Source organism: Chanos chanos, chromosome 9 (assembly GCF_902362185.1).
Source record: "Chanos chanos chromosome 9, fChaCha1.1, whole genome shotgun sequence".
NCBI classification, from domain to species: Eukaryota; Metazoa; Chordata; class Actinopteri; order Gonorynchiformes; family Chanidae; genus Chanos; species Chanos chanos.
The window spans coordinates 26912756-26925004 of NC_044503.1; the positions used below are offsets into that span (position 1 = coordinate 26912756).

The 12249-nt window shown below is 39.9% G+C and overlaps 1 protein-coding gene and 1 pseudogene across 1 annotated transcript; both read left to right on the forward strand.

The window, feature by feature from the left end:
- Positions 1 to 227: 227 nt before the first annotated feature.
- On the forward strand, positions 228 to 1765 carry LOC115821528 (interferon-inducible GTPase 5-like). The gene is made up of 2 exons (XM_030785346.1): positions 228 to 1162; positions 1520 to 1765. Exons 1-2 carry the CDS (start codon positions 242 to 244, stop codon positions 1763 to 1765), a joined length of 1167 nt encoding a protein of 388 aa, XP_030641206.1. The 5' UTR covers positions 228 to 241.
- An 8629-nt stretch (positions 1766 to 10394) lies between these two features.
- LOC115821529 (interferon-inducible GTPase 5-like) lies at positions 10395 to 11758 on the forward strand (annotated as a pseudogene).
- Positions 11759 to 12249: the final 491 nt, after the last annotated feature.

The following is a 12249-nucleotide window of genomic DNA, read 5'->3' on the forward strand; positions in this document are numbered from 1 at the left end:
TGTAGCCTACTACTGTGGGGTTTTAAGTCGACATAATCATTAAGAATCAGTCCAAAGATTTCCTTCACCACGTGTTCCTGTGATAACCTGTCTTATGGAGAACACTTATTTGAACCGCATTATGTACATCTGTGGTGAGATAACATTCCTCTGCACTCATTCCATTTTCAGTTAACAGAGAAGACGTGCTCATAGAATCACTTCCATTTCTCATCCACCTTGATTTTCACACTCGACAGTCATGGCACGGTTCCAAATCAAAGACGCGGAGATAAATGAAATGAGCGCTCTCCTTCAATCAAAGGCAGTGGCAGACGCTCTGGCATGCGTGCAGGGCATGCTCGAACATGGGAACGTGACTCTGAACGTCGCTGTCACCGGCGAGTCTGGTTCTGGAAAGTCGTCTTTTATCAACGCTTTCCGTGGCATTGCCGATGACGACAAAGAGGCAGCAGAGACCGGCGTGACTGAAACAACCCGCGAAGCCTCCGTCTACCGCCTCTTGACAGCTCATAACGTCCTTCTCTGGGACTTGCCTGGGATTGGAACTCCTTCGTTTAGGCCAGAGAGCTACTTAGAGGACGTGGGTCTCCTCAATTACGACTTCTTTATCATCGTATGTGCCCAGCGTTTTCAAGAATGCCACACTGAGCTGGCAAGAGCCATCCTGAAATCGGGAAAGAAGTTCTATTTTGTACGAAACAAAGTGGACCGAGACCTGAAGGCAAATAGCAGGCGCAATACCCGTCAACCGGACGAAGATGTTTTGCGACGTATGCGTGCTGACTGCGAACGGAGCCTCGAAAATGGTGGCGTCGAACATCCGAAGGTTTTCTTGACTTCTTGCTTCCAGCCACGACACTTCGATTTCCCCCTCTTGCAGAAAACGTTGCTCGACGAACTGGAGGGTCACAAGCGCCATGCTTTGCTCCTGTCGCTGCCCGTCCTCAATCCCTCTCTGATAGAAAGTAAGAGGAACGCGTTGGCCGGAGAGGTTTGGAAGAAAGCGATAGTGGCATGCCTGGGCGCAGTCATTAAGACCAATATGACTCAGGGTGTTATTCCTTCACTGATGGACACGTTAAAGTCTTACCAGCAAACTTTTGGTCTAGATACAGAGTCTCTGTGTCGTTTAGCAAGCCTGACAGGCAAACCACTTCAGGTACTACACTGCGCAAAGTGCACATTACTCTTTATAGGAGTTTATATTATAAACTTTAGAATATATTACTTTTTATCATCATTCTCAATAGTCCAGTGTTTGTTTAAATAATAAATGATAACAATTCATGTGCTACGGCATTTGATTCCTCAGTCAAGAAATTCATTCCCTCATTTTACATCACCTCACTCATGAATGTTCAAGAGCTATGGGATATTATCTTTTTAGTGTCATTCTGTTGTGTTTTAATAAAAGCCTGTCTATTACTGGGGATTATGGTGGTCTGTTAAAACTGGTTAATCAAAAGGTCTAGTTGGCAGTAATCTGACAGACCGGCTTTGCTCTCTTCATTTCCAGGACCTACAAAATGAGGTGCTATCGACTTCTGGCAAAGAGCTCACGGCGGAGACAGTGGAAGGCTTGTTATCTCAGGCTGCCTCAGTACAGCACCTTCTAGCTAATGAACTGGAAAAGAGGGTCCCATTCCTGGGCACTATTGCTACAAGTGGGATCTCCTTTGTGGCCTCCTATTACCTCCTCAGCTCTGCCCTAAAGGACCTGAGTGAGGATGCTGAGAGGGTGATGCGGAAAGCCTTTAGTTAGATCATCCTGTGATAAACAACAGAAATATCCATGACTAAACCAGAAGAATAGACTCTAGCTCAATCAGCTGTTTTTTATATAGTCTTTGTCACTTTGCTATGTACTATATTTAATATATTTTTATAGGAGATAATATTACTATTTAAAAATGTTCCGCTTTGATGCTTTTCAAATGATATCCACAGACTGGATAACTTTTCTGTTCTGCCTGTCATTAGTTACCTCTTATTAGCTATATATTTCTGTGTAAAAAATACCTGTGGGTCACTACCAAATAAGCACCAATAGATATTAAAACAATCCACCATTTTCATTTCCAAAAGAAAGTGATGAAATATTATTACATAGAAACATGCTGAATATATGTGGTGTGAAATGTTGAGTTGTTTCATACTGTCTGTAGGACACCGGTCATAAAGATTATAAATGTGTGGTGATAAACTCATTTTCCTTTTATTACGTGTACTCAACGTGCCTGATAAAATGGAGGTTGTAAAGATAGTGCAATAAGTTAAATTAGCACGCAGATGCATGGTGATCAATTCTAAAAGAGTCATGTAATGCAGTTTATTATACTCTATGCCTCTTTGTGCTAGTATTAAAAAAAAACAAAAACTGTTGTATTTAAACAAAGGGCAAGGCCTGATTAACTGGAATGTGTCTCGGACCTAGTCTGTTTCATTACTGTCTCACATTCCAAAGGAATACAGTTGAAGGAAGATTAAAGAAACATGGCCATGATTTACTGGGATTTACTGGCCCACAGTGTCTTTATCCGTGTGCCTCCATCAGTGTTGTAGATATTACCATTTAATTATAACAGTGCTTTTTGTTCTATGCATTACCAAAGTGTGGTCACCTTAGTTATAATAATCCCTATGAACAGATTCATTCTTTGTTTAAAATTTGGAAACAGACGGTGTGGATTGAAAAATTCCTTTGGGTTTATCCAAGCATAAACACATACAGACATGAGAGCGACCATAAAACAATGCATCTATATTCCCTATATGTACATAGCATATACTTCTAGTCTGTTTCTCTCATATAATCGTATTGTTGTACTACATAGCCACCGCTGACTGAATGTGGTTGTGAGAATGGCTGTCGATATGACTACACTTACAATTATGTTTTTAATCATAAGCTTTCGCTTACTCAGTCATGTATATCTAACTAAAAATAATATGATTATTTAGAATTTCGGTTAGTGTCACAAACTCAGAAACAGTGGATGTGTGCTCCAGCCCATGACGCACTTCTTTAAACAAAGATGGAACCAGTTTACTGGGCCAAAAGATGAACTGTGATTTCAACTGCTGGCAGTTGTATTCAGGATATGTTGTGACACCACCCAAGAACTGAGTTTACTATTATTTTACAGAACAAAACCACTCTCAGGTTTCTAATCTTAACCTAGAATGTACAACACAATTACATACAAGATAGTTCACAACACAAACTGACTTGTACATGTGTATATAAACATATCTATATAAAATATATAGAATTCAGAGATAGGATTAATCATAGAACTACATTTGCTAAGCATAACCTAACAAATAATACTGGAAAAGCACAGTATAGTTTTCACTATACTGCTTTGGATCAGCAAACCTAAGTGAACCTGTTGCTCTGTTAAACTGTATTAAAAATTTAATAGAGATGGATATAATCTTGAACCATAAAATACAGATGGACTGCTATGCATGTTTTATCCATGTATTGTTTCGAGTGCATACATTTGTGCAAAGGTATGCTTTTAAAGAGAAACTGCAGAGTAAATGTGTTATGCAAAAATATCAGACAGAATGTTTTTTTTCAGGTTCTCACCTGTTGTGTTAAAGCAATCCTTGATCCTCATGTTCCTCAGAATTAAACATTTTTGTACAGGTATCTCTTTCACAATAGAAATCTTAAAAAGACTTAAATTCATAACGCCATATAAATCCATGAAAGCTGAATCAATATTCTTCCTGTTGGGGACGCAAAGACTCATTTATTTGTTTGGGTGTCACAATAAGGGTTTTTACATGGGGGTTATTTTATTCAGTTATGCAATACTTTGGTGAGACAATTAATTCGATATCTCGGGGAAAACGATACATTGTTTATTTAGTTTTGTTATTTCATGATAATGACATGAATAAGTCGACATCTCGAGAAAACAAATAAAGATAACACGTTAGCACGGGAAGACGAAATCTAAATGAAACCTAAATCCATGGCATCCTAGGGCTTCCGAACTTTATGATGTGATTAACCAGCATTTGTAAACCAAACGCTCCGCATGGCATTCACCTTCATTTGTTTACAGCCTATGAGCTTACGTTGTTTGCGTAACGAATTCGTCTGTGTGAGCGATTTTAAGCTGCCCAGTGGAAACAGCACCTAATAGGGTCACAGAATTCGATGGTCACAGAATTTGGTGTAACACCAGCTTTCACGTTATTGCAGCAAAACCAGGCATGGCTTACATGAATGTCATAACATGGTTGAAGGATCCATCTTCAATCTCTCCGTTTCTTTTTTATTTCTTTTTCATTTATCGGCTTCTATGAACGCTGATACTGATTTATCTGCAATTAGCTAATTTTGGTCGATACTATCCGCACGTCGATTTATCGGTCGGGCTGTAATACATAGTTAAGGTGAAAGGACCATATTGCTATAGTGTGGTATTTTTTAGGTGCCATACTGCTAAAGGAAAAATATTCCAGTTAGCATGAGTCATGTCTGTGTTATGTTTGTACTCCAGAGTACCATGACAAAGTTTCTGTGAGGTCTGGAGAGCAACTGTAAAACAGGCTAGAGCACAGTTATGAAGCAGACTAGAACCGTGGCACATTCCAAATATATACTATGCACTTAGTATTTCAGTGGCTCTTACAAATATTCAGAATGATCTGACCATAAACATATCTACTGCTATGTTCAAAATTTGGGAACAGACCATGTGGATTGAAAGCTTCTTTTGACTACATCCAAGCATAAACACAATCAGATATAAGAAAGACAACAAAATTACTCGTCAGACCATATTAATTTCTTCAGCCGCTGGGGAGTGCAAGTATTGTGCTCATTGCACTGTGTTATCAGTTACTGTATGCTAACTTTGCTTATGGGCCGTTTCCAAACGAATGGCTGTAAAAATCAACGTCATGAGGTTCAAGACACATACTATCTGATAAGACTTGAAAGTAATAGTGGCTGAAGTACATGTTAAATTCTGGTAACCTTTGTGGTCTAATTTTATTTGTGTTGATTTTAGAAACTATATATTTAGGTCTCTGGTTTATCCTCCCTGTCAGTGTCAGCTTTGAATAATAGTTACTTAGCTTCTTTTGGGACCGGATTTATCTTATCTGACACATGCTATGGTGATATTTTGTCTTTGTTGATGCTTTTAAAAAACAAAACAAACAAACAAACAAAAAACATTTTAGAGCACCCACTTACTCAGAATCTCATAAAGCTTTGCTTCATATGACAAACATTTTAGCCAAAGTGAATGGGCTCACAGATCTTTGAAGAAACCATGTCTGACCCACCGTCATGAACTGGGTGAGAGACTGGACGCATGTGCAATTAACCACACTTTTGTTGAACACTTGGCTGACTGAGATACAAGGCACAGGAACACAGAACAGGAACAAAACAGACTCACGGACTGGATGAAAGGTAGGATACACAGAATGACAGTTTGATCATGGCTTGAGTTATACAAGGCAGGATAACATTCAGCATTACAAAGTAACTGAGTGTAAGACTTTGCAAAAGAACTGTGGTATTTATACTGAACAGAGGACCGGACTTGATTAACAAAAACAGGTAAAACAGTTCAGATGGAGTGAAAACCAGGGGCATGGCACTGACCCATGCATTCACTAGTTGGTGAAGGAGGTATATCCACTGCTCTGCCTTGTGTGTAAAGGCTGTGATGTTGCTGTCCTGCTAAAGTGAAACTGAGATGGTGGTCCTTAAGAACTTAAAGGAATTGACAGCACATACTGTGGTGTTTGTTTAAATGAGAGATGATCACAATACAACATTCACTTCCTCACTCACTGTGGGAGGAAACCCACGCAGACAAGGGGAGAACGTGCAAACTCCATGCAGAAAAGACCCTGGTCGCCTGGCCGGGAATCAAAACCGAGACCCTCTTGCTGTGAGGCGAGAGCGCTACCCACCGCGCAACCATGCCACCCCACATTCACTTCCTCAGTCAAGAAATTCATTTCTTCACTTGACATTACCTCACGCTTAAATGTTCAAGAGTCATGGGATATATTGTCATTGTAAGTGTATTTTTTTAAATGTTCTAATAAAAACCTGTCACAGACTGTTAAAATTGGTTAATGACATCATCTGCCTGGCAGTCCAGGACCTTCAAAATCAGGCGCTACTGACCTCTGGCAGAGAGCTCTCAGCGGAGACAGTGGAAGGCTTGTTATCTCAGGCTACCTCAGTACAGCACCTTCTAGCTAATGAACTGGAAAAGAGGGTCCCATTTCTGGGCACGATTGTTACAGGTGGAATCTCCTTGTGGCCTCTTCTTATGTCCTCAGCTCTGCCCTAAAGAACCTGACAGAAGTTACAGTGATCATCTTGTGATAACACATATATCCATGACTAAACTGTTTTTACGTGGCAAAAGGAGTGTCTTTTATCTTTGTTAGAAAAATGACTCTAGACTTTATATTAAATTTCATACTTTCACTTTTGCAGAAAGTGAAAGTGATTACATACATGAAATTATGACACATTTACAACCAAATGTAACAATCTTATGAAACAACTGTTTCCTGCTCAACCTAACTGTCTTGTTGTACAGGAAAAACGGCCTTGGATGAAAAGATAAATTTTGTACTTTGTTGTCCGCATGTCCACGCCTACCAGCTCAGGTAATGAGCCACGTTTCCCATGTCACCAAGCATTGTTATCTCTTTATTATCACTTATTAACTCCATCTCACTTCTGTGCTTGTCAGACGTGTTCAGATCAATTATTGAAAGCTGAGTTTATTATTTCAAGGTTCATGCAAATGTTTCCAGCTGCATCAAGCAAACGGTATCTGTTTACACAGGTCTTTACAAAGCACCAATAAACATCAAAAGTATCAAATATATTTTATGTAAAAAGGAAAAAGAGAGAGTTCTTATGAGGAGCAACATGCTGAATATATGTACCATGAAATGTTAAATTTTTAATAACTCTCATATTCAGATAGTGAAGAACTTCTCAGATGACATCAACATGAAGTTCATAATAATGGACAATCAAGGCCCATCATCTAGAGTGGCAAGATCCCCAGTACCTATGCAGTAAAACTGGATGAGGGATACATCAATGACACAGATGCCAAAGAGGTCCTGAGAAGTCCTGAAGTCCAAGTTGAGTGGATGGAACAATATCCAAATGATTAATAGCTATGCCCTCTGAGTAATATGCTTCACTGGAAGAATCATCTAATGGCCTGTTAAAGGGGTGCAGAAACAGGATGCAGATGACAAAGAAACTGATGACCATGTGCACAGCCCTCTATCCCAAGGCAGACATCCACCACCTCTACGTGACCTGGTACCAAGAAGGAAGAGGTCTCTAAAACACTGAAACAAGCAATCAAAGTAGAAGAACTCAGTCTGGCCAAGTACATCTGCTTTGGGACACAATTGTCTGGGCAAGCTGCCTTGGGTGTCATGCTGGTGGAGTGGTGCAGGGCCCAAGCGCAAGACACAGATTGTAGTGAGAACTTTACTTTCAAAACTGAAGATAAAAATACAGGTTCAAAACAGGAACAAAAGCCGATAACAAACAGATGCAGCCTGACAGTGTGCAAACAAACACAAACAACAATAGACAAAGGACAGGTGAAACACAAGGGCTTAAATACAAGAGGAAAACTAAACAGGGCAAACATGGTTGGATAAACTTAACAAGGGGAGAATGAGGTTAATAAATGCAACAAACAGGATCAGGTGAGGGGTGGAAACACACATGGAAGAGGAGCACAAGACACTTCAAACTAAAAGTCCAAGGATGAGGTGCAGGCTGTGACATAGGGCAAGAGTACAAGAGAGGAGAGATCAAATAGAGGATACCATCAAGACTTGGAGAGACAAGACCCTGCACAGTTTTAGTTAAAACAATCCATACTTGCCCCGCGACCCTAATCAGGATAAGCGGCTTAGTTAATGAGTGAGTGAGATGAGAATCCATACTTGCAAAACCATGCTATGCCAGCCAAACCAATAAACGCATGTATGTTTGGAGAGAAAGGTATCTGAAAACTGTGGGGAAACTGTACAAACTTTTCATCCGGGGGATTCTAGTGAGAGGGAAACTGTGCTACCTTTTTGACAACACATCTGTAAAACCAGCTTGCAGCCAGGGCACGTTTTGGCCTCTCCCGCCTGTTCATGTTCTGTGTCTCCCAATTATTACAGACACCTGTTGTGAATTATCACGTGAAACTCTTTCTCAAGCACAGGTATTGTCTCTTCCTGCATGTACTGAGTGTGTTTTGATTTGCTGTGTTGATGCCCCTGTGTCTGACCTAGATCTGATTCTTTGCATTTGTTCTCTGTTGAACATCTCTGATTGCCCTGTTCTGATCTGTGGTTTCGTGAACTTTGGCCTAAGTTAACAAAACAGTTGGATTTGTTTCCTGGATTGTTTGTAATCTGAGGTTAAAAAACAAAAAGTGTAAAGTCTGTTACAATCATTTACCCCCAGCCTTTATTTTGTAAATTTGAAGTGTAAGAGCAGGAACGAGAGAAAAGAACATGTCTGTAAAAGAACGTGTCCAAAAAAGATTTTATTCCATGGATTTGAAGGTATACAGGACAGAACTAAAAACACTCTACCCACATCTAAACCGGTATATAACTCATAGTGATACCATCTCAGGAACAATGGGTGTGAGTTCCACCTCATGACACAGTTTTGAGGTGGAGCCAGTTTAGTGAGCCAAGGGCAGGTCTGTACATTTAACTGACAGCAACTGTGTTCAGCGTATGTAGTAGCAGCACCCAAGAACTGAGCTGAGTGTAATTCCAACATCGCCAAGGTAAGCTTAGCTCTTTATTTATTGGTTCATTATTGACACATTTGGCAATTCCATCCCATTCCTGTCACAGCTTGACTAATGCTTACATGAGTGTAAATATAAACCTTCTAACTCTCATTTGAAAGAACAAAGACTCACAGTCCGACAAATCTTAATCTGTCTGAAAAGAAACACATTTTGCTGAAAGTTAGCAAATTAATTATTTGTAGAGTTCTATTGTAGTTCACACTTTCCAAGTAACCTTGGAACTGAAGTTATGACCACACAGACAAAACAAGCAACGTTTTTGTGATTTTAGTATAACAACGTTTGAGATTAGGTTCTGTAGGTTACTATATGTTGCCTGTTAGTTGTGCTATAACCAGTAGCTAATCTGCTGTGTGACTGCATGCATTCAATGTGAGAGCGCTTGGGCTGAGTGAAGCGTCTTGTGTGATTGTCATTACCTATTTTACACCAGATTGGGATGCCCATCTATGTCTAAGGAACTGTCTAATTCATTTTGATACAGAACAAATTCCCTAGTCATGCCCTTAATCATGGGAAGTAATTGAATTAGATTTCTTATATTTTCCTAAACATATTGTCTTAGCCTGTTGTATATTAAGAGATTGAAACTGGCTGAATGTAATTGAACTACGAGGAGTGACAGACCAAGACCCTGTCAAGTCAACCAAGTTTATTAGAAAAATCAAGCCACAATCTCAAAAGTCCAGTCCAAGGTCAAATCCAGTGATCCACAGGGCAAACAAATCCAAATCGTAAGGCAAAGACAAGTCAATACGGTCAGAAGTACAAATCACAGACAGCGAACTTACTCAAGCAGGCACAAGCAGCAAACCTTCACAATCTGACAAAGAACCGATACTGGTACAGGACTTAAATACACAGAACAATTGTCATCAAGGACAAGTAATTGGTGGAAGCAAATGAGGCAATAATAAAGATCAGGTGAGAGGCGGGGACAGGAGAACACAGGAACAAACAGAAGCATATGGCAATACTAGTCACAAACAAAGGCACATGGCAACACAATACACAGAATGGCCAGCAGGGCGGCCAAAAGACAGGAGTTCTGACATGTCCTGACAGGAGTACTGACATGATCTGCCACACGTCTTCTGATGACCAGATGCCTCCTGTGAGGACCCTTTCTTGATGCTCTTTATGTGTGTGTAATCCTGTGATGGGCCTCTGACCTGTCCAGGGAGTCTCCCTTCCTTTCGCCCTATGAGTGCTGGGATATGCTCCAGCACCCCTAATTAGGATAAGTGGTTTGGAAAATGAATGAATGGCTGAAAGAATGAGGGAATGTGTGTGTGATCATCCAGAAGCATACTAGATCTGAGACCTAGCAGCTGTTTTGTTTCTTTTGATCTATCCAGCTAAAGATATCATAGAGGATATTTATATGTGTTAAAAGAGAACATTTTTTTTGTTTTGTTTTTTGGGGTGAAAAAAAGAACAGTTTAGAATTTCTCAAAGAGATTATTTAGCTTGTTTGATACTTTATCTTCAATTTCAGTTAATGTCTGTTACACTCCATGCAGCAAAACCATCATGGAGAATCAAGATGATCAGGCAGAGGTAATAACTGAGGAGGAAGTGAGAATGGTTCGTGAGTTTGGAGAAACACTAGAGAATGAAAGCTTGACTTCAGCTGTAGAGAAGATTCAAGATTACTTTACACAGCTGGACCAAGTGGAACTGAACATAGCTGTGACAGGAGAATCTGGGGCTGGGAAATCTTCATTCGTCAATGCCATCAGGGGCGTGGATGATGATGATGAGGGAGCTGCTCCAACTGATGTTGTTGAGACCACCATGGTCCCAACATGTTACCCTAACCTAAAATGTGAAAATGTCAAAATTTGGGATCTCCCAGGTATAGGGACACCGAAGTTTAAGGCCGACGAGTACCTTGAAAAGGTTGAATTTGAGAAATATGATTTTTTCATCATAATTTCATCGGAACGCTTCAGAAGTAGCAACGTTCAGTTGGCCAAAGAGATCCAAAAAATGAATAAGAAGTTCTACTTTGTGCGCTCAAAGATTGATGACAGCATTCGAGCAGCAAAAAAGAAGAAGAACTTCAACCAAGAAGATGTACTTAATCGGATCAGACAGGACTGCATCAAAGGTTGTGCAGAATTCTTGTAATTCATGTCTTACAATGGATATACAAACAATTACTTTTAGAATAGTTCATCTGAGTTCACTAGGTTAGATGATCATGGCTTACTTTCAGAAAAATTGTACCATCTTAGACTAAGATTGAATTATTAAATTTTGTGTTTTTTTAGGGCTAGAGGATCATGAGCTGAGCTGTCTTCTTAATCTCTAGTCATGAGCTTGGCCTTTATGACTTCAATCTTCTGGAGGAGACCATGGAGAGGGAGCTGCCCAAACACAAAAGGAACGTGCTGCTGATCTCTCTACCCAGCGTAAGTCTGAAGATACATCAGAGAAAGAAGGAGATGCTGGCTGCCAACATATGGAAGTTGGCCCTGTTATCTGGTACTGTGGCAGCAGTTCCAGTTCCAGGCCTCTCAATCTGTGTGGATGTGGCCATTTTGGTGAAGGAGATCAAGCGTTATTTCTATGTTTTTGGTCTTGATGAGGAATCTCTTGATAAACTAGCTGCTCAGTCAGATGTACCTGTACAAGACCTGAAAGCATGTCTTAAATCTCCTCTGAATAAAGAGATAAGTGCTGACGTTGTTATAAAAATACTAAGCAAGATGCCTGGAGCAGCAGCAGTGGTGTGTGCAGGGTTTTGGTCCAGTGCCTTCCCTCTTTTGGGATCCATTCCTGCAGGGGCCATTTCATTTGCCACAACCCAAAGTATGTTAAAGAGCTGTCTGAAAGAGCTTGCAAATGATGCTCAAAATGTACTTCTAAGGGCCTTGCAAACTGAAGTGTGAAAATGTGAAATTGCATGTTGTTTCATTTTCCACTGAAGAGCTCTTCTTTGTGTTTTTACTTGACAAAAGTTCCAATATTCAAAACTCTAATGTATGTTACATTTGTACTTTTCTTCCTAAACTCTGTTCATAAACACAGAAGCCTTAAATTTTTTGAGATTAATTTACAGTGTACAGAGAAACCTCAAATGTGCTGATATTTTTTAATGGACAGAGACAATTTTTTATCATTTGCTCTGCATTAAATGTCAGTGATTTCTTTTACTTCCATAAGATGGTGTCTATTTGATTCTGCTTGTTAGTTCTGACCACTCGAACTTTTGAAGGACAACCCTAACAAAATTAAATGCAAATTTTGTATGCAAGAATTCGCTTATCATTCAACAACATCGAACATGGCAAACCACTTGAAAGGGGTAAGTTGCATAGCTAGGCGACCATCGATAAAGACACTGAAGACAAACGTTTGCGTTTTCATCTTAAATATCTCA

Bases quoted from the DNA above. Each gene is read 5' to 3' on its own strand.
- LOC115821528 (XM_030785346.1), top strand. From the start codon at position 242: ATGGCACGGTTCCAAATCAAAGACGCGGAGATAAATGAAATGAGCGCT. The intron at 1,163-1,519 runs GTACTACACTGC...CTTCATTTCCAG, and splicing joins TGACAGGCAAACCACTTCAG to GACCTACAAAATGAGGTGCT.